We start from the raw sequence: 25689 nt of genomic DNA, 5'->3' as shown, positions 1-25689 counted from the left end.
TAAAATTGTCCGGCTTACGCGCTGCTGGGTCGCTGATGGTCGAAACGCACCCCGACTGGGCTCATTGTCATCGTCGTTTGAGCTAGGCTCGTCGTCCTCGGTACCATAACCAACTCCATAGTCAAGAACATCGTCGTGTGCCGATGCACCATCCCGTTCCGGGGCTCTTGATCTCTTACCAAGCATACGATTCTGATTGCGCAACGCCTGGATATCATCATCCGTTGCCTTGCTTGTGATACTCAGTAGGTCATCAGGCATGTGAGATGACATGGGTCGCTGTGGTGCAGCTCCGGGGCCTGATCGATCGGCACGTGGCAGTTGCGGGTCGTTGTAAATGGCTAGAGCGTTCTTTTTGCGCTGACCCATGAGGCAATCGAGAACATGCTGCCGTCGTACTTGCACCGTTGCCAGATCGTGGGGGCGGATGAGAGGCACGATTTCCTCGGGTATGAAGGGAACTGTCAGCATGGACTGCACCGACGCTGGTAGCTCTCCTCGACGCCTGCGACAGGCCATAATCACTGCATTCCGTTGCACGAGAAGCTCCTTGGCGTTGAGAACCATGTCTGTCACTGTCGCCCCAACTTGAAGGGCGTACGTTATCGGGTCGGCCTTGATGATGCGAAGGGGTTCACACAGTCGTACCGTAGTATCTTCCTGCCCGACTAGCACGCTGAGCGATGGGCCGGCCGCCAACATCTCGTAGCGGATCACGACTCCATATGCCCACTGGCCTGTTGAAGGACCGCTGGGTTGAACGAACGCGACGGGTTGTCCCACGTAATCTCCGGGCCAGAGTTCAGCCTCGGCGGCATCGACGACGCGGAGGTCTATCGCAGCGACTGGAAGCTGGAGTTCGTGGCCATCCTCCCCGGCATCAGGGCCCACAACGCACACCGTCGCGCTATCTCCTTCAAGGTGGAGCACCCGAACGTAGCAGAACTCGGTGAGCGTAGGAGCGTGAGCGGGGCCAATGAAGGCGAGCGAGTTGGCGGAAACGGCATACGGGGACATGGTCGCTGGCGTAGATGCAATGGCTGGAGACTAAAGGCACGGGCTGCTCGAAGAGAAGTCGACTGAAGGGACACGTCCAAAACCGCTGAGAAGCTATTTCAGCACCTCAAGAAAGAATTCAAAGTGAGATCTAGACTGCGGCATTCGCCGGCTCCCCACTAATAGCTACATCAGCCTTAGGTTCTTACCGCCTATCGGAAAACTAGTCATCCTCACGGACTGACCCTCATTCCCCGAGGAACCGTCGTACATTATTCTCAACGTGGCGCTGTCGGCAGCATGGGGGACGTACCCACCCAACCCTGGCAAACCGTGCCGCGGCGACGGCAAGGACGAGAAGGCCAACTACATCTGCGACTCGTTCCCGCTGTACATGAAAATCGACTACGTGCGACTGTACCAAGACACGAGCGAGAGCTCTACCATGGCGCACGAGTGCGACCCTGCTTCACATCCGACCAGGCAATGGATTCTCGACCACCGCTCCGACTACGTGGATGGAGACAACAAACTCGTCGAGATTCATGGCGGCGCCCCCTGCAGGGACTACACGGACTGCACCATTTCGTTCAGCGTCCAATATACTTTCCACACGGGCGTTTGCAACACTGATACGAACCGATGCGAGTGCATCAACGAGTTCTGGGGTGGGCCGCGGTGCACCTTTCAGCTGGGCGCTACGACGGCCAACGGCGAAGACGCGTCGGAGTTCACGTATGGCCCGCCCCTCTACGCGGCGTTCATTGTGCTGGACATCGTGGTGTTGCTCACGACCGTCGTGTTCATTGCGATGAGCATTCGCCGACGCCGGAAGCTCGTGGAGGACGCCGAGAAGGCCAAGGTGTCCTCCACGCGCATGACCTACGTCGTGGCCGACATGAAGAGCGCCAAGATCATGGGCTCGTCCAGTGAAATGATCACGTTCGCGTCCACCGACGACGACGACGAAGACGACGGCACGCTGCAGACGCGAAGGAGCTCGCTCCCAAGTGGGCCGTACCACCGTTTCCGTTAGGATAGTTGAAGTTGATGTATTATTGTGCCTTTCACTTATTCTGCCGTGATAATTCTGGCATAATTCTAATCCCTTCTCGGCTCTAATTATGCCCTGAGTTAGCTAATTCCCTTGTTAATTCCGGGTCGTTCCACCGCGGTCGAATTAACCCCTCTAACCCCGTATTCTGTAACCTATAGAATAAGCATTATTACAGGACAAAATATCTTGCAAACTTGGCTTCAAGTTCAAAAGTCGCATATATCTTTTTGTATGGCCAACACTTTACACATCTTCCATTCAGATTGGTGATGGGTAGATAGATGGGGATTATGCGATGGGAATAGAAAGACCAATATAAATCCCTTAAAGGTTTGACAATTCGTACGAAAGCCAATATCTGCCGAGTGTCCGCCATCCCCTCATTTCGGAAACGATGAACGGCCCTGGAGAAAAGACGTTCAAGCAGCTGTGGCGTGAGTTATGCAAGGAAGATTGGAAGGCACGCACCGGCGTGGCGAAGGATCACCGCTATGTGAAGCCAGGGATCAAGGGTCGTCTCGACGGAGCAAAACGTGGAATCAACTTCTTTGAGGGTGGATAACCATACGTTTTGTATATAATTACGTGTATGCTAACGATAGATGTATTTCCCCAGGTGAGGAGGCTCTCATGGCGTTTGCACGACGATCTGGTCGGCTTGATCTCCCCGCTACCGCTGTGCCCAGCGCTCGAAAGTCGACCCGGGCCCCGGCTGGGAAGCAAGCGTCGTACGCCGCTATTAGTCAGCCAGCACCATCGCCAGCTGCCCGGACGCCTAAACCAGCCGCTGGAAGTACGAGCACGGACACGGATGCAGCGTCGATTGCTGCTGCGACTCCACGAGCCACCCCTGCTGTTCCAACTGCGCATGTCTCGCTGGCCCCGGCATGTACACCAATGGCGACTCCATCGACTGTGGATGGCCCCAATACGGATGCTACAGAACAGGGTGATGGAGTGGGTGATGCTATTCCGGATGCTACTGATCAAGCCGACATGGGGCATCGTTTGGCCGCTAATGCCAACCAACCGGATGCAGCGCGTCGTTCAGCTTCACCTGCGGATACTGAGCAAGTTGATGGTGTTACTAAGCTGGTAGGGCGGAAGCTACTACTCTGGATATGACCGATCACACGGCGTCAGCACAAGGCATTACTCCGGATGCTACAGAGCAAGGTGGTGCGTCCCACGACGCTATTCCTGTGGTGTAGGAAAAACCAGATTTCGCGCGACCAACTCGGCTGGAGTGGTACACTGTACCGGTAGCCGAGCTCAGCCGAGCTCAGCCGAGTTCACCAGCTTATCCGGACACCTTATCCGGCTCAGCCGAATTCGAAGAATTGTCCGGATAGCTCATCCGGACCAGCCGAGCTCAAGCGTCGCCGAGCTCAGCGAAGAGTCGGCCGAGATCCAAAACCGCCCACTTTCATTTGGTATTTGTATAGGAGCTTAGGAATAGTGGAGGTGCCCCTTCAGGGTTTGGGCAGGCTCGGAGAGGAGATGCGAGCTCAGAGTGAGTGGATGATGATGTTTGCCCCAGTGGCGATGGCTCAGGCGAGATGGCCGGTGCTAGGGCCCGAGCTGACTCAGCCGGTGAACAGCACCGACATCAACCAACTGGTCGAAGACACGGTGCTGCTACTCAAGGCGATGGGGTTCCGGTGCACGAGCCGACCCAACAGCCTGCTACTCGGCGATTGGGACCCCAGCCGAGCTTCACGCGAAATCCTCAAGTGGAAGCGTCGGTTGAGAGTCTCGTTTGGTCTCGAGCGGGGGACCGTCGGAACTCGGCAGACTGTTGCGAAACGAGTGGTTGATACTCCGAAGACCGTCGAAGACCCCAGCAGGATTCCCCTGCCGAAGACTTCCGAACGCAAGAGAGCCGAGGTGTTCCGCTCTACTGAGGGTACGCCGTATTTCGAAGATTCGCATATGAAGACGCCAACGCGTGGCAAGCAGCCAAGTGGACGCTACGCTGAGTTGTTTGACGCTGCAGACGCAGCCGAGCTCAGCGACAGCGACGATGGGCGCGAGTACCTGAACTCGGCTGAAGAGTCGGTGAAGGACGTCATCAAGCACCTTAGTTTCGATGACGCTGAAAGTGATCGGACGCAATACTTGGAGGTTCGCACCCATGCGTCCCTCGACAAGATCCTTATGTTCGAAGGCAAACGTTACCGACCGGATGACTCTCTCCAGTGGCTTAAGCGGTTCATCTACGAGATGAAAGGAACTCGGCTGGCACAAGACCTCTGATACGAGCCATTCTCGATGAAGCTGGAGCGAGGCGCGAAGAGCTGGTATCGCCAGCTCCCGAAGAAAACGCAATGGAAGTGGAGTCTGCTGAGTAAGGCATTCGCCGACTACTACTGTTCGCAGTTTGACCAGTCGGCACGAGCTCGCTATTACTCGGCTCAGCGCAAAGACAACGAGCTGGTGTGTGACTTCCTCGTTCGTCTCAACGGATATGCGAAGTCGGCGAAAATCCAGTACGAAGCCGGTGGAGCGGATGCTGCTGACCATGTGGAACACTTCCTGTTGCACTGCGGAGATGATGACATCATGGATCTGCTCTATCCGCAACAGCTCACCGACATCAAGAAGGTCAAGAAGATCATGAACCAGAAGATCCTGGGGGAGCGCCGGAAGAAACAGCGCGACCGTCTCATCGGAAGCCGCAGCCGAGATGCCAAGCGCACCGATTCGCCAAGGCACTCGGAAGCTCGGCGGAGTGAGCCGCGCCGAGATGACCGCCGGGAACGACGCAGAGATGCCCGCCGGGATGACCGGCGAAGCCGACGCGACGATGGTCGAGACCGCCGACTAGCGATAGCGCTGCTGGAGGACGACCCGTATGAGCTGGCTGAGAGACGCCAATCCAATCGGCGATCCAATCTCTACGACTCGGACAGCGATCAGAGCGACGGCAGCCAGCCGAGCTACTCCGACTCGGCTGTAGACTCGGAAGACGATTACATCGACACCGGGTTCACCAGCGACCGCGACCGTAGACCGGGGGACCGAGGGAACTCAGCTGGGACACCAAGGAGTGATCACCGAAAGGGTCAGCCGAGCTCGGCTGACCGCGCCAGTCGAGGATACGATCGGCGTGACCAGACTCGGCGGCGCAGTGACTCCCGTGAACGCCCTTCGTATGGACCTTGTGCTGCCTGCGGTGGTGCGAACCACTCCGTTCACTACTGCCGCCGTCGCTGCAAGTTCTGCAAGCAATTGCATGATGTCGGTCAATGCGAGCTGTTCCAGCGCTATGAGAAGCTCGCCGCATTTGTCAAGTCCAATGTCGACAAGTCCAAGTTACCTGAAGACCTCCAGGACCTCTACACGCCGAGTGATTTAAACTCGGCGGCCCGCCAACACTGACTGGGTTGGATGATACCGGGCTGCCACAGTCAGCTGAGCCAGCAGTAGAGGCGAACTTTGTGTTTGCCTTTGTGGGTGAGGCAGGAAGGCCCGAGAACCGAGCAGAAGACGACGTGTTGGATTGTGAAAGCGATGGACTTGATGGTGAGCTCGGCGAGAGTGGAAAAGAAAGACGAGCAAGATTGTGCAATGCAGTTGCGACTCAACGATCAACGGATGTAACCACAGCCACCAGAGTTATGAAGCTGCTCCTTGGGGAGCGACTCGGCTGGTGGTCGTCACAAAAGTTTGACCGCCGAGTTCGGATGAGAGCTCTCGTTCTGGGAGCAGTGAACGACCAGCGTACAAAGATATTGCTCGACACCGGTGCGAATGTGTCGGCAATAAGCGAAGGGTTCGCGAAGAGGCTGCGGTTGAAGCGGTTCACACGCCAGGACCAACAGATTGGCGTTCAAGGTATTCGGAAAGGCAAAGTGGCGACGATGTCACGAGCGATGGTGAAGGTGACGCTCGGCTGGGAGGTCACGTATGAATTTGAAGTATGGACCCTTGATCACCACGCGGGAGTCGAGTTGATTCTCGGTACGGACTTCATGATTCCGGCTGGGATCCGCCTGAATCTGTACAACTCGGTGGCGAAGTTGCCAGATGAAGTTGTCCTACCTCTCGTGAGGTCCCAGAACTTTGCGGATGAACCGAAGGGCGGCCTCTACATCACAGACGGCCCGACCGAACCGGTGAATCTCGAGAGCCGAGTTCCCGCCGAGTTCAGGCTGATGAGGAATCAACCGAGTGGTGAAACACATGACTTCTGGGTACGCCGGACTAAGGACTGGGTACCGACCGTGGAATTCGACCGGCGTAACCGAGTGGCTCGAGTTCGCCTGACCAACCTTAAGCCGACTTGGACGTGGTGCCCAGCACATTTCCCAGTGGTTGCCTGGGCGTCGCATGGGGTGTTACCGCCCGATGGTTACGTCAGGCTGCACTCGGCGAAGTACAAAGATTGGCAAGTCATGGCCACGAAGCGGCTATGGATAAGGATCTGCTGTAAAAAGAACAACACCTGTACGCCGAGTGGCTGGCTCGACAGCCGTCAGCTGTGGACCGTAGAAACTACCTTGAACCGAAAGGGGTGACTACGTAGCCGTCTACCAAGCAGCGGGATTCGGCACTGACTTGCGCCCAGCAATGGGAGAAGTTAGCCGAGTCGGAGGAGCGAGCCGAGGCAGAAGCAGTCGATAGTCCACCCTTGACTCTGACAGAGCCAGCGAAATCGGCTACCGCTACCTTAGCGCCTGAGGAATTAGCATTGAGCGCGGAGCCTACTGCTACTGGGTCAATGGCCCGCCTAGTCGAGCAGAGATCACAGTGACGGCTGGTCAAGAAGCGCCCAGCCAAAACGCCTGTGCAGCAGATGAGTGTGAAAGTGAGCAATCCAGCGATTTGTCTGACTGGACGATCATCGACGACCCCGGGCCCAAGCCGCCGAGTCCAAGGCTCGAAGATGAGGTCGATGTGAGCGACGAGCCCATGTCGTCAGACCCGGAGGAAGACCTGCGCTTACGTTACCTTCTGGCAGCCAAGTACGAGGAAGAGACAGATGGCCGAGGCGACTCGGCGGGAGACTCAGCCGAGTTCGAGCACCAAGCAACGAACTTGGAGCTCGAAGACTATGCTCGCGAGTTGGCGTTCCTGCCCGATCTGACTGAAGCGGTGTCGACGCCACTCGACTATGAAGCGCCAAACGTTCGGAGCTCGGCGCACACTCGGCCACAGTCTACTCGGCTGGTGGAAGTATTGAAGAGCCATGAAAAGATCATGATCTCCAGTGGTAATGCCCTACCTCCACCAGCATACGGCGTAGTGTGTGACATCGACGTACAGGGGCATCCGCCAATCCGCCAACGAGCCCGCCGAGTTCCGCTGAAGCATCTCGGCAAGTTGTACGAGCTGCTCAAGGCGCTGTTACGGGCTCGGCTAATTGCCTTCTCGAACAGCCCATGGGCATCACCCATCGTGATTGTCCTAAAGAAGAATGGGGTCGACATTCGGTTGTGTATCGACTACAAGCTGGTAAACGCGATTACGTTGCTCATGGAGTATGCCATGCCGCTAGTGGACGATCTCCTCACGGAGTTGGAAGCGTACCTATGGTTCTGCTCTTTGGATGCTGCTAGCGGTTTCTGGGCGGTTATGATGACTCGACGGGCGCGTTGGATCTCGGCTTTTGTTTGCGCGCTTGGCCACTTCGAGTGGCTGCGGATGCCCTTCGGATTAAAGAATGCCCCAATGATCTACCAGCGCCTTATCGATAACGCTTTGTCGGGTTACGTACAACCCAAGAGCGGCTGGAAGGTGTTCGCCAAGCGGAAGCCGCCTCAGAAGCTCAGCGGAAACGGCTCGCAGCCGACATCGACTTTGAAGCCAGTGGCCAGACCAAGTTTGAGGCCGACCGCCGAGCTCAAGCTGAGTTTGACCCATTGGAAGAATTCATTAACAGTCCAGAAGCCGACATGTTCCGGACGGATGAACCTGATGAATCGTGCCTTGCACCCGGTTTTCGACCGGCGATCGTTTTTGGACGATATCTGCTTCGGTGGGAGGACGTTCGACGATTGCTTGGGGACGCTTGACCGATTGCTGCGACGCTTCACTGAATGCCGCATCAGCGTCAGCTTCCCGAAAAGCATCTTCGTCCAACCTAAAGTCGACTTCCTGTCACATGGGGTGACCTCGGCTGGAATCCAAGCCGACCAGAAAAAGATGCTGGCGATAGCCGGGCTACCGTTCCCGACGACGAAGAAGGGGATGCAAGCATTCTTAGGAGCGCTGAACTACTACGGCCGGTTCGTCCAGAACCTGGCTGTATATGGGGCGGTTCTCTATCAGCTGAAGGACGAAGATTTCGGACCCGGCGGTGATCTGACGGCCGCAAAAGCGGCGTTCGCCGAGTTAAAACAGCAGGTGGTCGACGCACCCATACTCCGCCACTTCAACTCGGCTGAGGACATCCACGTTATGCTATTCGCCGATGAGTGGGCTCTGAGTAGCACGCTGATGCAGCTCCACGACGGGAAGCTCCATCCAGTGCGGTTCTGCGGCCGAGTCCTGAAGGATAATGAACTCGGCTACCATCCCGCCGAGAAAGAAGTTCTCGCCTTGCTACAGCTCATCAAGGTGTGCCACACGTTGCTCGCCGGGAAGACCATCCATGTTTACACCTGCTACTCGACTTTCGAATGGGTGTTCCAGTCGAAGTCTCTCTACGGCAGAGCAGTCAGCTTGCGGTACTGCTATCACCGTTCCACCTAAAGGTCAAGCGGGTCCGCGAACGGGACACGGATTTCGCCCAGTTGCTCCAAGCGTCCATCACGCCGGCAGTGGGATTGGACGAGCTACTAACGCATGTCACTCCACCGTCCAAGAACTCGGCTGTGGTCCGCATGGACCCAGAATTGCTGTATGCGCATGTGCCCCGAGACTTCAAGGGACACGTCCTGTCGTTTGACGGATCGGCGCAGACTGCTAAACACAGCGGGTTCGGGAGTTGTTCTTGGATCCTGTGGCGTTTGCCAGACTGGAACATTGAGATCGCTGCGAGCGCGCACCTCCCATCGACCACGGTGAATATAGCCGAGTACACCGGCATGAACAATGGGGTGACCTCGGCCATTGAGCGCGGGGTGACGGATTTGATCATCGTGGGCGACTCCCGGCTTGCGATCCAGCAATCCATGGGGGTGATCGCGTGTAAGAAGGAGGCATTGCAAGTCGAGTTAGCACGCCACAAGAAATTGGTCAGCAAGCTGAATTCAGTTCGCTACCTCCACGTAGTGCGTCTCTACAACTCGGCTGCTGAGTCTTTAGCGACCGAAGCACTGGAAACCAAAGCAGGAAAGGTCGTGCTAAGCGCCGGACGGAAAGCCGAGTTGAAGACCCTAAACAGGATCTCTGAGGTCCTGTACGTGGACACGGACTCGGCTGCAGCCCCGGCCGATGGTGTTGAGATGGCTGCCGTGACAAGGAGTCAAGTCCGTCGAGTCCGTTTCGAAGACGAAGCGGCAGAACACCCAGTCCCGGACCCAGCTACGGATGAGGAAGCCGAACGTAATGACTTTGAACGAGATAGCCGACCTCCGCCTGCTAGACAGCGGGTGACGGGAGAAGCCGAGTTCGGTAGCGCACCACCACCAGCTAACGCAGCTGAGCTGGTAGCCGAGCTCGGAGAAGCCCGGGAGCCCAACGCCATGGACATCGATCCGGTAGTGGTCCAAGCTGAGCGCCGCCTGCGAATAGCAAGAGCTCAAGACGAGGAACAACGATGGGCCGACTTGAAGACCTACCTGAGAGGGGATTATGCGCAGCTCACACATCGCCGAGCTCACAACGCTGGGAAAGTTGCCGACGAGTGTGTGCTCAGCGAAGACGGGCTATTGTACCGACAAGGCAAGGCCAGACCACCTGGCGAACTCGGCGAACTAGGCTTATCCCTTCGACTGGTGGTTCCGACGACCATGATAGACGAGGTCCTGCAGAACTGCCACAACTCCATCGAGGGAGGCCACCAAGGGATTGTGCGGACATACCACAGGGTCAGAGCCGACTACTACTGGATTGGGTTGTACGCAGACGTGGTCAAACATGTCCAAGCGTACGAAGACTGCAGTACCAGTAAGAGCAAACCACACCTGAAGGGCTATTCACCTGGCAACGTAGTGTCTGAGCGACCGTTCCACGAGGTATCGATGGACTTTGTCATACCACTGCCGAAGACTCGGCGGGGCAACACTGCACTCCTGTTGTTTCAAGACCACTTCACCGGGTTCGTGATTGCTAAGGCAATGAGTGAGACTGGGGCACTTGAGGCAGCGAAGGCCTTCGAAGAGAACGTGTTCCGGAGGTTTGGAGCTCCATCACTGGTACGCCACGACAGAGATCCCCGGTTCATGAGTGAAGTGTTCCAGAAGTTCTCGGAGATGATGCAGTCCAAGTCAAGAGTGACGCTGAGTTACCGACCACAAGCCAACGGTCAGCAAGAACGCTCAGTGAAGACCATGATCCAGACTGTGCGTGTGTACGTGGAAGACCCTCTCCAAGCCGACTGGGATGATGTAGCCGAGAAGCTCCATCAACAATTCGAGAGACTCGACTCGGCGGGAGACCCCGTTCTACCTGGTACACGGATGGGACGCTCGGTCTACACTCAAGGCGATGACCGAGTCAGTCAGGCTCGGCAGGGGCAACTCAGCTAACTCAACGCGGGCAGCCGAATGGCACAGGGAAGCAAACCGACAGAGAGAGGTGGCTTTGAAGCTTGCGACCGAGTTCCAGTTGAAGGAGAAGAAACGGAGAGCGAAGGAACATAATGACGGACTCAGCCGAGTCGAGCAGAGAGCTGTCCCAGCCGGGGAGGAAGGGACGGATACCCCAGCGAACTCACCCGAGGGAGCAGCCGAGTCGACTGAGGAAGGTGACGAGTTAGCCGAGTCGAGGAAGTCACTATTCAAGGAAGGTGACCAAGTTTGGTTGTTCATGGAACGAGTCAGACCTGGCTTGACCAAGAAGTTAGCACATCGATGGCATGGGCCATTCCGAGTGAAGGAGAAGGTGGAGGAGTTTGCCTACGAGCTCGTATTCCCGGACAAGAGCGGATACCGTTTCTACCCTGTGATACATGTGTCACGTCTGAAAGCGGTCACGGGACTCGGCGAGCGGCCGACAACTAGGCTAGTAGCCGACTTAGCCGAGTCGGATCGTCTCGACTTTGACGAGGAACTCCTTCCTGAAGATAGCTGGGAGCCCGACGAAGCAATGGATGAATACAAAGTCGAAGTCATCCTGGACGACGAGTTGCCGCTCTCTACGAGCACCTCCAGAACTCAGCGGAAGTTCAAGGTCAAGTGGGTCGGCTATGATGAGCCAACCTGGGAGCCGCTGTCGAATTTGTCGTGTGGGGGACTACTTACGGCAGAAGAAGCGTGAAAACCGTCTGCAAATGGTACAAATTGCAGACGAGGATTAAAGCTATTGCACCAAAATGATGAACCCGCCAACTCAGTGAAGACAGCAGGCTGAGTTGAGGCGAAGGAAGCTACTGCGTCAAATTGCATACATTACATGAATTACACCGAAGAAGGATGGGAAAGGAAGAAGAGCTCGGCGGCTGAGCCGCACGTTACGGAGACGAAGGACCCTGTGAATGCGCGACAGAGGACACGACGGTAGCAGCAGCCGCAGCGAGGAGACCAATCGAACCTCCAGTGTTCGTAGCTGAGCCGGCCGAGCTATCCGCTGCTCCCGCAGTCTGCACAGCCGAGTCCGCTGAGCTTGAAACCGGAATAGCCGAGTTGTTAGCCAGAGGGACACTCGATCCTGCGCTCGACTCAGCTGGAGACCCAGGTGACGCCGGACCAAAGAGGGAAGCCGTGGGAGAAGGGCCGCACACGTTAGGCGACCCGATCATAGGAGACGCCGGATCCGCATCGCCAGCGGCCCAGCCCAGCTCACCAGCTTCACAACCTTGGAAGATGTGGATTCCTGCACGGTTGACCGGAGTCGGAGCACTTGACGAAATCTGGGGAGGCGCAGGCTCGTCGAGGTCCACATCTTCATCGACAGCATCCTCGACTAGGCGCGGATCCACATCAGCGGGAGCGAAAACCATGAATTCCAAGTTACGCGTCCGGAAGCAGGTGTTGTACGGGTGCGTCGCTGGGTCGGTCAACCACCAAGCTCGCCAAGGCTCGGAGTCGTCTATAGACTCGGCTTCAGCACACCAGTCTCTGCCCGCAGGAATCCAAGCAAGATTGACCAGCGGGTACAACGGGACCGACGGCTCGAAGAAGAGCTTCGCGTCGATTTCCGGGGCAGCAAGCCCGCCGAGAAGCTTCATCACTGCAGTGAACAGGTCGTCCGGCAGGATAGTCATGAGACTTCGGAGGGCATCGCCTCGACGCTTGCGAGCCAACTTGTACAACACCCACGTGTTATACATCTCGGCTATCACGTGATACGGGAGCCCCGTGTGAAAAGCCGGATGTAGCCCCATCAGCACACTCGACTCGACCATCCAGTGCCACCGCTCGAACAGTGCTACGAAGAACTTCTTAGGACCCTCTTTGTCACAAACCGAGTTCGGAGCCTCTCCGCGGATCTTCACGAACACTTCTGCGAGACGCTCCATCAAGGTCACCGACTTCACCGAGTTCGTCAACCGGCGCTTGGCATCGTCGAGGACTTGAGGGGAGAAGAAGATAGGAGCAGACGAAGGAGCCGCTGAGCCGGGTGATCCGGATGGTAGACGTCCGCGAACGCTTTAATCCCAGCGAAGGAACAGAGCGTAACCGGCACACTACCCTTCCCCGACGCGTCATCCACAGTGACCTTGGCCGTTTGATGGCTGAGGATAGCCTCCCAGCACCGCCGAGACCCGTAATGAACGAAGCGGATGTCACGCAGCTGAGCTAGCTGGGGAGTGATCCGGGCATCTCGGCCGACCGCCTGGCGAGCTCGAGTGCGCAGCTGAGCGAGCGAATAGCGTAAAGCTGCAGGCAACTGAGGGAGAACGTGGGCGCCAGCGTCATGAGCGGTCACGATAGGCACCGACACGGTTGAAGCTGGACCAGCAGAAATAGGCGACGGCGAAACAGCCGAGCTCGACGGGATGCCAGAGCTCCCAGCCGAGTTGTTAGTCGAGCTGGAAGCGGCAGAAACCTCAGCCGGACCGACAGCCGAGTCCCCAGCCGAACCTCGCTGACGCTTGGACGGGCGGGGGTCCTTAGCCGAGTCCGGAGACGCAGACCTCTTCGACTTCTTTGACCCTGCCGACTTCGACTTCGACTTGTGTTTGTGCTTGTGTTTGTGCTTGAGCTTGTGCTTGCCCTTACCGCTCTACATCTTGGAACTCGGCTGTGAGTCTGAGTCACCTGACTCGCTGGACGGAACGAGAGGCGATTGACGAGCAGCCATGTAGCTCTGGATCTTCCCGTGCGGAGGTGGGAGCGCAGAAGCTAACGAAGCCCGGCGAGATGCGTCAGGGTCGGCCGAACTGAGCTCGTCAGCAGATCCAGGGTCGTCAGCCTCAGATTCAGAGCTCTCGGACACAGACAACGGATGTGCTGAGGTTCCAGGAGCATTCAATCCAAGAGCCGAGCCCGACGAACCAGAGGAAGAGCTACGCCGAGCGGACCGGAGGACGAGATAGTCAGGAGTCTCTAACAGATCCAAGCAGTGAGCGTTCAACACTGGGCAGTAGCCGCAGTGGAGCGTAAAGGGCGACCCGATGGAGAAGTCATCCCAGCTGAGCTAGGAGGAACCGCTGGCCGGGTCGAGGCCACCGACGGAGTGCTCGGCATTGGGGTGACTACAGTCGACGCCACCCCTGACGGGCCACGACTACTCTGGGCTTGATTGGCAAACCGGGAACGCGTACATGCCAAGAGCCGGTGAGCGGCCGAACCCGGAGAAGACTGCGAAACCCGAGGCGGAATCGCAGCGGAGCTGTTAATTGTACCCGCAGCCGAGACTCCAGCCGTCGAGCTCGGCGCAATCACAGCATGGGTTGTAGCAAGCGCCGGATCGGGAGCAGAGGAACCCGGTTGTCCTCCGGCGCCGACAGTCGATGTCACCACAGCCGCGCTCGGCACGCTGGTCGAGGGAGGAACCCACCGGACACGAGTCGGGAACGGAACCGAGGCAGGAAGCGAAAAAGCGGACGGAGTTGCAGCAAGGTCAGCAGATCCAGGCAACGATACAACAGCCACTCCGCTTGAAGGCGTCTGCACCGGGGAGGAAGAGTAAGGCACGAGTTGCACGGGCGGCACACTCACGGTCGGGCCGGCGGGCCCCCTCGGATGCTCGGCGGAACCAGGCACTTCGGTGAACTCGAACGAGAGGTCCTCTTCCAGCGAGTGAACCTCGTCGCCGGCCTCCACATTCACATCGTCGACAGTCAACCCGGTTAAGTTCAAGCTCGACCGGAGCGATAGGTCGCATGCGGCGTCAGTCTCTTGGGCAGCCTTTTCAAGCCGGACCAACGCGTCCTCGTGGCCGACCTCACCAGGAAGTGGACACGCGTACGGCTGCTCGAGTGGCTTCTTAGGCTTGCGCTGAGAACCAGCCGCCGTCGCCGACTTCGGGTTTGAGTAGCGACGTAATTTTTCAGCAGGTGTCAGAGTATCCAGCCGAGCTCGGTGAACCTGGTCGACCGACTTGCCGTGGCGACGGCGCGAAGCAGAAGTGGACACAGGCGCCGAAACTGCACCAGCCGACACAGGATTGGCGGCAGATGATGCGGGAGACTCGCTTGGAGGGGCCGGAGCCTCAGACCCAGTCAGCCGGGTTGATTGTCCAAGGAAAGAACCAGCCGAGCTCACGGGCGCTGGCAGAGTAGTAGCAGCGCCGTCCGTGCGCGGGTGGATGGCCAACTCGACTCGACGAGTCTGTCCAGCCAGGATGTCCATCACCTCCGGGAAACGTTGAGCCAAGATCCGGCATAACCGAGCATTGAGCTGCAAGTCAGCAGAGCTCAACCCAGGCGCGTCCAACCCGGCTGCAGCTGCAGCAGCCATGTGAGGATCATGCATGGGTAAAAGACCCATGCGAGAAATGACACGCTTCTGTCGGAGGATGACCTCACGCTGGTGTTTGATGGTAGCCTTGGCATCACGGAGAGGCTGGGCGTCTCCAGAAATGAGTAGCCGAGCCGACTCCTGCAGTTGCTCGAAGTGCTTGGTCGAGATCTCCTTGAGCACAGCGTACTCGGTGTCACGAGCCGAAAGAAGCCGAGTCAAACGCTCAATCTCCGAGTCGCGTTCCCTGAGCTGCCTGCCGAGATCCTTAGCGTGAGCGAGAGCCGACTTCACTTTATCATCCTGAGACTTGCGGGTCGACTTCAAGGAAGCTTCAGACTCGGCCATCGCCTTCCGGAAGCTGGTCAGGAGAGGGGACGACTTCTTCGACTCGGCTTTCCATCGGTCACGCTCCTCCTCGACAGTCTTCAACCGTTCCTCGAGGTCGGCCTTCACAGCCGCCTGTGAATACAGCCGCCGAGTCAAGTCAGTGTTAATAGTCCGAGCAGACTCCAGCTCGACCCTCGGTGCAGCGACGTCACTAGCTTGAGTTGAAGGTTGGTGCTGACCGCGAAGGAGGCTCACGAGTTCGCTGACGGACGTCGCCTCGAGGGCAGCTCGGCGGACCTCTCTATCAGCCGCCGGCGCGGGACGAGTGCTCACGAATGACAACAGCCGAGCCAAGTCCGTGTTCTCGATGCGGCGTTGCTCGGACTGCGCATGGATCAGCGCAGCGAGAGAGTCGAGACTCACCGGCCCAGCCGAGTCCGACCGACCAAGGTCGGCGGCGTCTGAAGTGGTGTCGCCACGCGGACTCGGCAAGCTGCGAGGAGAAGTGCGAGATGCCGGCTCAGACTCCCGGTCGAACCCACGGGAAGTTGTCAGATCGATGACAGGGTGCTCCTGCCCATCGCTGACCCCGCGAGCCCGGGACGCCGACACGACCAACTCAGCGAACTTCCCCTCATCTCGCGCGGGAAGATGTGAAGACTGCAAAGACGACGCAACTGAAGTCTGTGAAGATCAGTAGAAGAAGGGTCAGCAGCAGAATGGATAGAGCCGTCGGAGGCGAGGAACGTACCGGAGGAGCGGCAGGAGCGCCGGACGACGACATGGCGCGGAGACTTGTTCGCTGCCGTTGGAGTTTTGTCCGAGATTGGACTCGACTCAAGTAGTGATGGTCAGGTCCCTCACCAACTCGGCTCGAAACATGACCGGGGCAGTTGTGGTGTAGGAAACACCAGATTTCGCGCGACCAACTCGGCTGGAGTGGTACACTGTACCGGTAGCCGAGCTCAGCCGAGTTCACCACCTTATCCGGACACCTTATCCGGCTCAGCCGAGTTCGAAGAATTGTCCGGGTAGCTCATCCGGACCAGCCGAGCTCAAGCGTCGCCGAGCTCAGCGAAGAGTCGGCCGAGATCCAAAACCGCCCACTTTCATTTGGTATTTGTATAGGAGCTTAGGAATAGTGGAGGTGCCCCTTCAGGGCGCCCGACAGAGATAACAAACAACAGAGCAGAATTTTCTAGGTCCACAACACGTGCACGCGCTTCCAGTAAGTCCCTGCACGGGCCGGATTATGTCTGCTGTCAGCACCCGAGAGGCATAGCTTGTAGGGTGTTGACTGGTAGCGCCAAGAGATTAAGGTCGGCCCGGGTTGGGCGCGTGTTTCGCCAAGCGCGAAGGAAAAGTCTCGCCACCGCTGCGAGCCGGTGTTCCCGTACGTCCCGGGCACTGATTGCTGAGTCGAGAAGCCTTTGCTCTCGGCGACCTGTAAAAGCGCTCCGTGCGCCGTCGTCCATCCTTTGGTGGAGGGCACAGGGTTGAGTGAACGGAGGCCGTCGAACTCGGCGGTTCTCCGGAGGAGTGATCTTGGTTGGCAGGTCTCGGCGAGAGGCGAGACACCCGCTGTCCCGGTTGGGCCGAACCGCTCGGGGGCAACCCGGCGCAGGCCAACAAAGCCGACCAGCTCGGCTATTGTTGTGTGTGTGTTGTTGTGTTCGTAGCCAAGTTAGCACAACTGACGATTTTGTGTGTACTGCTATACCACATTCCGGATCCTACAGAGCAAGGTGGTGCGATATTCCGGATCCTACCGAAGACAGATCGAGGCCGTTCGACGATGAAGAAGCCAGGAGTGAGACCGACAATCCCCCCAACCAGTGCAAAGCATTCATCGATCTGGACGTGTTTGACAGCGACAACTTCATGGAAGGGCTGCGCAAGGAACGACTGTTTGGACCGACTGCTGAAGATGACGTGAACGTTGTAGCGACGGCTGATTTGAGTGACTGCGAGTCCGATGCGGATGATGAGGATGTTATGACCGACAACGCCATAGCTCCAGAAGGTGTAGAAGACGTAGACGACGTGGAAATGAATGAAGGTGATCTCGACACTGTGACGTTTGATTTGACTGATGACGATCTTCGGACCATTGCGGAAAGTGGTTGGGTAACCTACGAGGAGGAGCACAGCGGTAAGCCGGATGGTACAGAATATGTGGATGTACAGTTGTGTTAATTCTGTATTATCCATCTTTATGATGATTCAGGAAATCTCCAAGTCGACACCGCAACGGACTATTACGACGGGAAATATGGCCCCACCCGTTCTGCTATCGCCTACGCGGATTTCCCGTTGGGCATGTTCTTCTACTTTCTGACCAAGGAACTCTGGATTCATATCGCTGAAGAGACAGAGCTCTACCGACTGCAGAATATCCCAGCAATGGCAATCTCTCGCCGAGAGAAGTTGCTAGCCCGACAAACCAAGGATCCGCGCGTGAGTGTGCCTAATGTGGAGGATATTGAAGCAGACTTGAACAAGTTCAAGCCCATTCAAGCGCATGAGATCGTGCTCGTCCTAGCGCTGCTCTTTGCTAGGGTTGTGGCGCCAATTCGGGATGGCCTAGCTCACCACTGGTGTACTGACGAGGATGGGGCTATTCCGCGCGGAACCTTCTCAGGCTTCATGAAACGCCGCCGCTTCGAAGACATTATGAAGTTCCTGCACTTCAACAACAATGAGGACGCCGGGGCCCACGCTGACAAGGCATGGAAAATTCGACCGGTGCTGCAAGCAGTCGAGAAAACGTTTCGTCGTGGATATCGGCTGGGGAAGGTCATCTCGTTCGACGACGGAATGATGCCGAATCGCAGCAAGTTCAACCCCATGCGCATTTTTATGCCGGACAGGCCCAGCAAGTACGGCACGAAGTTCTACATGACGTGCTGTCCTGAAACTGCATACTGTTCTAGGTGAGTTTTCCTGTTCTATATTCCCTAATCCGGATCCTACAGAATAAACTAATCTGTATCTATGGTATTCTGTATGCATACAGAGTTGAGATTTACTGTGGTGCAGACAAGACAAAGAAGAAAAAGAAGAAGGCGCCCACAGAAACATTGGGGCTGGGACCAAAGGCTGTCGTGAGGAACATCTCGAAAGCGCTGATCAACCAGCCAATGAAGCGCTTGATTGTGACGGATAGTTTCTACTCCACAGTGTTGCTGAGCTTGAAGCTGCTCCGCATGGGCTTGTATCACGTTGGCACCACGAGAATCGATCGCTTGGGCTGGTGCCCGATCCATTTCACGCAAAGCAAACGCCCGCAGCGGATGCCAAGAGGTACCTACCGTATTGCACAAGCTCACGACTATCCTGAACTGGTTGCACTGAGCTGGATGGGCTCTAAGCCGGTGAACATGCTCTCCACGGGGTGCAGCACCCACGTGACTAGCGTGCTGAGGACGGAGAAAGATGGAACGCGTAGCACGGTGCCTTGTCCGCAGCTGGTCGTGGACTACGGCCTTGGCATGGGAGGTGTCGATGTCCACGACCAGCTACGACTTCAGCGTTACAGCATCCAGCGGTGTATATCCCTGCGCAAGTACTACAAGCAGTTATTTCTGTGCCTCCTCGACATGGCTGTCGTCAATGGATACATCGTGCATTGCTGGGTGCTCAAGGAAAGAGGAGAAAAGCCACCTACCCATGCTGAGTACTTGCGCCGCTTGCACACGCAGCTTTAGGCGCTGCGGACGAGTGTCTGTACCAATCCCACGTCAAGACCACACGTTAGCAAACACGGACACCTTCTACTCCACCGCGAAGCAGTACAAATTGTGAGATCGGGAAATGACTGCGGCCGGGCGAGTTCCGGCCGAGGTCTAACTGCCTTGAGCTTGCGAGAGATGGCTGACCGAGGGCTCTGATTGGTCGGTCACATTCCCCGCGCGTTAGTGCCCAGAAGATTGATAGAGACTACGGAGTGACAGGAGGGTCTCGGCGGGTCAAAATAAACCGCCTGCCGAGGCCTCCGAAGTTTCATAGTGGGTACACTTTATGCCCAGTAGGAGTTCGGATTTAGGACGAAGCTTCGTCCGATTGTAGGATCAGCTCGAAAGCTCGGTCCACACTTGATATTTGTATAGACCTTAGGGATTAGCTATAGGAGAGGCCTGACAGCCTCTAAATCATTAAACAGAGCAGAATTTCCCCCCAAGCCACACAAGGGTCAAGTCCGTCTACGGTAAGTCGCTAAGCTTAGCGTAGGGTCTGGATACACTCGGCTGCACGGGGTATGTCTGCCGGTGAGCATAAGGTGCATTGACCGAGTGTTCATCCTGGTAAGGCCAAGAGTGGGTAGGTGGCCGAGTGTTGGGAGGTATTAGAGACCTCTGTGTACAGTTGTACGTTTGACTGGGTGTGAGGCAAGGACCCCCCCAGTGTATTTGACTTCTAGCCGAGGCTTCGCCCCGGCGCCCCTGTAAGAGGCTTCGATGTGTCGTGTAGGAAAACACGAGTTTACGAGTCCTCGCCCTATCAACCGAAGTCTCTAGGACGAGCCCTACCAACAACACACGCCGTCTCCGAAGAGTCGGCGATAGATTGTCGGGATAATAAACCTGAAGACCAGGTCCGATCCCTTATACGGGCTGGAATGTGCCTCCCTGTGTGTTGCGGGTCAGGTAGGTTTACCCTTCGTTAAAATATAAGAGCACCCTTAGCCATGAGCCACGGCTAGGGTGCAATGTGTAATACGTGCTTTCGCACTAAACCTCTGTGGTCCCTCAGAAAGGAAGGGTACCAGGCCAATCGAAGCCTCTTACAGGGGCGCCGGGGCGAAGCCTCGGCTAGAAGTCAAATACACTGGGGGGTCCTTGCCTCACACCCAGTCAAACGTACAACTGTACACAGAGGTCTCTAATACCTCCCAACACTCGGCCACCTACCCACTCTTGGCCTTACCAGGATGAACACTCGGTCAATGCACCTTATGCTCACCGGCAGACATACCCCGTGCAGCCGAGTGTATCCAGACCCTACGCTAAGCTTAGCGACTTACCGTAGACGGACTTGACCCTTGTGTGGCTTGGGGGGAAATTCTGCTCTGTTTAATGATTTAGAGGCTGTCAGGCCTCTCCTATAGCTAATCCCTAAGGTCTATACAAATATCAAGTGTGGACCGAGCTTTCGAGCTGATCCTACAATCGGACGAAGCTTCGTCCTAAATCCGAACTCCTACTGGGCATAAAGTGTACCCACTATGAAACTTCGGAGGCCTCGGCAGGCGGTTTATTTTGACCCGCCGAGACCCTTCTGTCACTCCGTAGTCTCTATCAATCTTCTGGGCACTAACGCGCGGGGAATGTGACCGACCAATCAGAGCCCTCGGTCAGCCATCTCTCGCAAGCTCAAGGCAGTTAGACCTCGGCCGGAACTCGCCCGGCCGCAGTCATTTCCCGATCTCACAGCGGCCCCCAACTCGGCCCGAGCCGTCCCAAGTGGTGAGTGCCGTGTTACCTTCGTGCCTCTCTGCGCTCCGACGCCATGCAGTCCTCCGGCGGTCCTGGCAGCGCGCCGCCCTTCACCTTCCCGGACCTCGGTCCAGTCGTCCAGGTGAGTCTTCGTGCGAGGTGCCTGAGTACTGTGCTTGATCTCTTCATCGCGTCTAACCGTCTTCAACTTGCTGCATCTTGCTGCAGGACGCTCAATTGCGTGGCCCCACGGGGCAGGTCATCGACTCGTTGGCGCCGGCCTCGGAGGCCTCGGTGGTGCCAACTCCCGCTTTGCCGTCCGCTAGCGGGGCTTCGTCGGACCCTGCGTGTACTCAGCTGGTCCTCAGGTCCTCGCCCGACTCCAGTCCTCTGCACGAGCCTTCGTCAAATGCTGCACACTTCTGCCGCACGGGTGACCCGCTGCCTGCAACTGCGCACGAGGCTTTGGGACTTCCTCCGCGTTCTTCTGCGCAGTGGTGCGCTGTCGAAGACATCGTCCACCACGAGGTGCAGGCTGAGGTCGAAGAGCTCCGCGAACATTCGGAATGACGCTTCGCAAACTTCGCTCAGCTGATGGTCGGCTTGGTGCGTCACCGATGTGCCGTCCGAGCACCCGTACAACACAACCTTCGCTCCGTGTAACCCCAGGGTCCCTCGTCCCGCGTGGCATGACTGTTCGTGAAGTCGCGACAGCTATTACGGTCAACCCAGTGCTGGACCCTCGCCGTGCTACGGCTCCGTGGGTGCGTGAATTCACGAACTTTCACGGGTCTCCTTTCGGTCTGCAGGAGGACGGGCAGCCGGGTGAAGACGAAATCTCGGAAGCGGAGGAGGTCGAGGAGCTGATCGAAGAGATCGAGTCTCCGGTTGCTGAAGAGTCTTCGGAAGAGGTTCAGGACGAATCTCGCCGCGCCGTGGATGCTCAAGAAATTTCGGGCGAAGCTACACAAGCGCTAGGAGCTCATAATGCAGCAACAGCAACGCAGGACTCGGTTCAAGATCGCGTCGCGGCTTCGGAGGCCCCTGTTGAGGAGGCCCCAGCCAGCGAGACTCCGGCTGACGCGCCACGTTCGCCTCCAAGTGCTGCTGATCAATCTGCCGCGCAAGCCGAAGTTTCTCCGGCTGCGCGTCTCCGCGATTTTGGCCAAGGTTGCCTCGTCTTCGGACGCCTAAGCCTCGTTCCAGTTCTCCATCGTTCCTTCATGTTTAGGTCGAGCTAGATCAGGGTATTCAGACAGTTCGTTCGTAGTATAACTAGCTCGCCCATGCAATTCAGTAGTCGTTTGTCCTTCTTCAGCTGTTCTCCATAGTTTCTCCAGTCGTGATCTCGACTTCGTAAAGTCTTGTCCACTTCAACAAACAAATATACAATCTTCTTTCCGCAGTAACATGTTTCGTCTGCTGGGGCAGGCTGTGTAGCCCTGCCGGCAGTTCATCATTGTGAGAGGGGTGCAACTAGTCCTCGTCAGCGACTTGGACCATTTGCAACCTTCGATCACGTCGTTTCTCGCGTAGATAGTCATACAGCAGTCCGCCACAAGACAGATTCGACGCGGGCTCCCACGAGGGTTCGTCGTAGCCAACCCACTTCACCTTGAACTCTCGGACGGCTCGCTCAGTGCTCGTCGAGAGGGGAATTCGGTCATCCAAGATGGCTTCAACCTCATACTCGCCCGCCAGGTGGTCGGGTTCCCAACTATCCTCCGGGAGTAACTCCTCGTCGAAGTCTAGTCGCATCTCTTCGGTAACCTCAGCGGCGAGTCGAGTCTTCCGTCGATCGCCAAACTCGTTCACCGCCTTCAACCGAGACACATGCAATACCGGGTAGAACCGATAACCACTCTTGGCAGGCAAATCCAATTCGTACGCATACTCGTCAACCTTCTGTTTGATGCGGAAGGGACCATGCCATCGATGGGCCAACTTCTTGGTCAACCCGGGCTTGACGCGTTCCATGTAAAGCCACGCACGATCACCAGGCTGGAAGAGAGACTTCGGTGCGGGGTCTGGTGAGTCACCCTCACCCTCTGCACCTGTCGGATCACCTTCCGAGGTTTCACCAGTCGCGGAAGGTGGAAGCGCAGCACGTTCCGCTCGGCTCAAAGCCTCGTTATGCTTTTGGGCACGCCGAGCTTTCTCGACTGCTTGGTACTCTTTAGCCATTTCCAACGCAACCTCCTGTTGCCTGTTGACCTCTCGGCGCCACACCAATGCATCGGACTGTCGCCCGACACCTCGCTTCAGTGATGAGGACATTGCTCGGAGGGTGGACCTTGCGTCCCATCCGTGCACCAAGTAAAAGGGTGTGTCCTTCCTCGTGGCGTCCTGCGAGTTGTTAAGCGCAAAGATCAACTTCTCCACAATCTCATCCCAGTCTTGTTGCAGCGGGTCCTCCGCGTACACTCGCACCGATTGCATTACGGTCTCGACCGAGCGTTTCTGCTGGCCGTTAGCCTGCGGCCGATAGCTCAACGTAGCCCTAGATCTCGACTGCATCATCTCGGCGAAGGTTTGGAAGACCTCGCTCATGAAGCGCGGGTCTCGGTCATGCCTGATCAGAGACGGCGCTCCGAACCTTCGGTACACGCACTCTTCGAATGCTTGTGCTACACAGAGTGCAGATGTGTCCGCCATCGCCTTGCCCATGACGAATCCAGTGAACGCACACTGAAACAGTAGCAGTGCGGAATTGCCCCGCCGAGTCTTCGGTAGGGGTATCACAAAATCCATCGAGACAATTTGTAGCGGACGCTCGGCCAGAATGTTGCCTGGGGAGTACCCACGTAGCTGCGGGCGACTCTTGCTTGAGCTACAGTCTGGACACGAGCGTACGTGTTTCTCCACATCGGCGAACAAGCCAATCCAATGGTAGTCAGCCTTGACTCGGTGGTAGGTTCGGACGATACCTTGGTGACCGCCTTCCAACGAGTCATGACAGTTCTGTAGGATCTCCTAAACCATCGTTGTTGGCACCACTAGGCGTAGTGTCGTCTCCTCGGCCCGGTCGCGACCCCACCGACGGTTCGCACCAAGGAAATACAGCAAGCCATCTTCGCTTAACACGAACTTGTCAGCCATCTTCCAGGCTTTGCGTGCAGCTTTGTAGGCAAGCTTCGCTTCGTCTCCCTTTAGCACCGTCTTGAGGTTTGACCACCGGAACTCCTCATCCTGGGCTGTGCCAATGCGCCTGCGCCGTTCTTCCTGCACAACTAGCGGGTCGATGTCGTCAGCACTCGGTTTATGGACCACCGTTGCGTCAGGTCTCGGTTGGTCCGGAAGTTCGTTAGACTCTTCGTTGCTGGCGTCGTTAGCTTCGTCTCCTTCTGTTCTCTCTTCTGGTTCATCACCCGAAGTTTCATCGGCAAAGCGTACTTGTTTCGCACGCGTGCGGGCTTGTTGCCTCGTTACCGCGGCTACATGTCCAGTATCCCGTACAAAATCGAAAAAAATCTTACTACGGTCCCTGTCACGCGTATCCATCACACGTATCGAGTTCACGTGACGCGTTACGACTTCTCCAGAAGCTTCAGAGGCTTCGGCTGACGGTTCATAGAGCACTTCTCGGATCCGATTCAATTCCATCAACTCTCGTTTTGGGTCTTCGCCGTTCACCGTCATCGACACCTTCTTCTCCAAGGTTTCGCTCGCCAATGAGTCTGCGGCTGCATTGAACTCTCGGATAGCATGTAGGTACTTCACGGACCGAAGTCTCGCGGTCAGTTCCTTGTGCTTATTCAGTTGTGCCATCAGCGACTCCTTACGGCAAGCGATCACCCCTAGGGATTGCTGGATTGCGAGTCTCGAGTCCCCGACGATGACTAAGTCCTCGGCCCCATGTTCCAGGGCGGCAGAGACCCCGTTGTTCATTCCGGTGTACTCAGCGAGGTTTACAGTCGTGGTCTCGAGATACGCACTCGCAGCGATCACTACACTCCATTCCGGAAGTCGCCATAGTATCCAGGCGCAATGCCGTATCCACCATGCTTCTCGGTCTTCGCCGAGCCATCAAACGAAAGTACGTAGCCACTGTAGGTACGTGGCAACCGTGCATAAAGCAAATGCGGATCTATCCGAGCACTCGGCGAGCCTTTGGCTCGAGGGGTCACAGGTGCCAACGAGTCTTCGAGGTCAACGAAACTTGCGATCATCGACTGTAAAAGCTGCGCGAAGGCGCAATCCTTTTCCTTGACTCGTTGCACCACTATACTCCACGGAGACAGTAAGACGGCAAATTGCGTTGCGCGTCCGAAGAGCGTCTTCGACTTGTGGACCCAGTCGAGCGTCGAGAACCGCGTGTAGACATGTATGGTCCGACCGGCCAGCTGGGTGTAACACACCTTCAACAGCTGTAGCAAAGCCAGTACCTCCTTTTCCGCCGGGTGGTAGTTCATCTCGGCCTCCTTTAGCAGTCGGCCGCAGAAACGCACCGGGTGCATCAGGCCATCGTGCTCCTGCATGTGCGTGGTGCTCACTGCCCATTCATTTGCAAACAGCGTCACATGGACCTCTCGGTCACGGTCGAAGTGTCGGAGGACAGGTGCCTCACCGACCTTTCGTTGCAATGCCGCGAAGCTTCGCTTGGCTGCAGAGAGGTCACCCCCTGGTGCGAAGTCTTCGTCTCGCAGCTGGTATAGCGCGGCACCGTAGACAGCAAAGTCCTGTATGAAGCGGCTGTAGTAGTTCAGAGCGCCAAGGAAAGCTTGCACTCCCTTCTTGGACCTTGGGAAGGACAGCTCGGTGATAGCCTTCAACTTCTTTGGGTCCGCTCTAATACCACTCCGGGACACTTCGTGAGACAGGAAGTCCACCTTGGGCTGCACGAAAATGCTCTTGGTGAAACTCACGCTGATCCGACATTCCTCGAACCGGGCGAGGAGTCGGTCGAGCGTCGCTAGAC

The 25689-nt window shown here is 56.9% G+C and overlaps 6 protein-coding genes across 6 annotated transcripts; 4 read left to right on the top strand and 2 right to left on the bottom strand.

The window, feature by feature from the left end:
* Window positions 1-534: 534 nt before the first annotated feature.
* Window positions 535-1017, bottom strand: PHYSODRAFT_476571 (hypothetical protein; the record flags this gene model as incomplete). Its single annotated transcript, XM_009516142.1, has 1 exon — window positions 535-1017. A coding segment is annotated over one exon (483 nt), but the record flags the coding sequence as incomplete, so codon positions are not given.
* A 367-nt stretch (window positions 1018-1384) lies between these two features.
* On the top strand, window positions 1385-1582 carry PHYSODRAFT_379617 (hypothetical protein; the record flags this gene model as incomplete). Its single annotated transcript, XM_009516141.1, has 1 exon — window positions 1385-1582. A coding segment is annotated over one exon (198 nt), but the record flags the coding sequence as incomplete, so codon positions are not given.
* An 865-nt stretch (window positions 1583-2447) lies between these two features.
* PHYSODRAFT_473177 (hypothetical protein) lies at window positions 2448-2615 on the top strand (the record flags this gene model as incomplete). The annotated part of the gene is made up of 1 exon (XM_009516140.1): window positions 2448-2615. The coding sequence occupies one exon, from the start codon at window positions 2448-2450 to the stop codon at window positions 2613-2615; it is 168 nt and encodes a 55-aa protein (XP_009514435.1).
* A 1487-nt stretch (window positions 2616-4102) lies between these two features.
* On the bottom strand, window positions 4103-16120 carry PHYSODRAFT_257661 (hypothetical protein; the record flags this gene model as incomplete). The annotated part of the gene is made up of 4 exons (XM_009516139.1): window positions 4103-4112; window positions 15197-15720; window positions 15760-16020; window positions 16088-16120. Coding segments are annotated over 4 exons (828 nt in total), but the record flags the coding sequence as incomplete, so codon positions are not given.
* A 1097-nt stretch (window positions 16121-17217) lies between these two features.
* On the top strand, window positions 17218-18273 carry PHYSODRAFT_469163 (hypothetical protein; the record flags this gene model as incomplete). The annotated part of the gene is made up of 2 exons (XM_009516138.1): window positions 17218-17488; window positions 17564-18273. The coding sequence occupies 2 exons, from the start codon at window positions 17218-17220 to the stop codon at window positions 18271-18273; spliced, it is 981 nt and encodes a 326-aa protein (XP_009514433.1).
* A 2571-nt stretch (window positions 18274-20844) lies between these two features.
* On the top strand, window positions 20845-22012 carry PHYSODRAFT_257340 (hypothetical protein; the record flags this gene model as incomplete). Its single annotated transcript, XM_009516137.1, has 3 exons — window positions 20845-20913; window positions 21000-21204; window positions 21441-22012. The coding sequence occupies 3 exons, from the start codon at window positions 20845-20847 to the stop codon at window positions 22010-22012; spliced, it is 846 nt and encodes a 281-aa protein (XP_009514432.1).
* Between the last annotated feature and the right edge of the window lie 3677 nt (window positions 22013-25689).

This window comes from Phytophthora sojae (genome assembly GCF_000149755.1).
Source record: "Phytophthora sojae unplaced genomic scaffold PHYSOscaffold_1, whole genome shotgun sequence".
Taxonomy (NCBI): Eukaryota; Oomycota; class Peronosporomycetes; order Peronosporales; family Peronosporaceae; genus Phytophthora; species Phytophthora sojae.
This window is presented reverse-complemented; position numbering and strand designations above follow the sequence as displayed.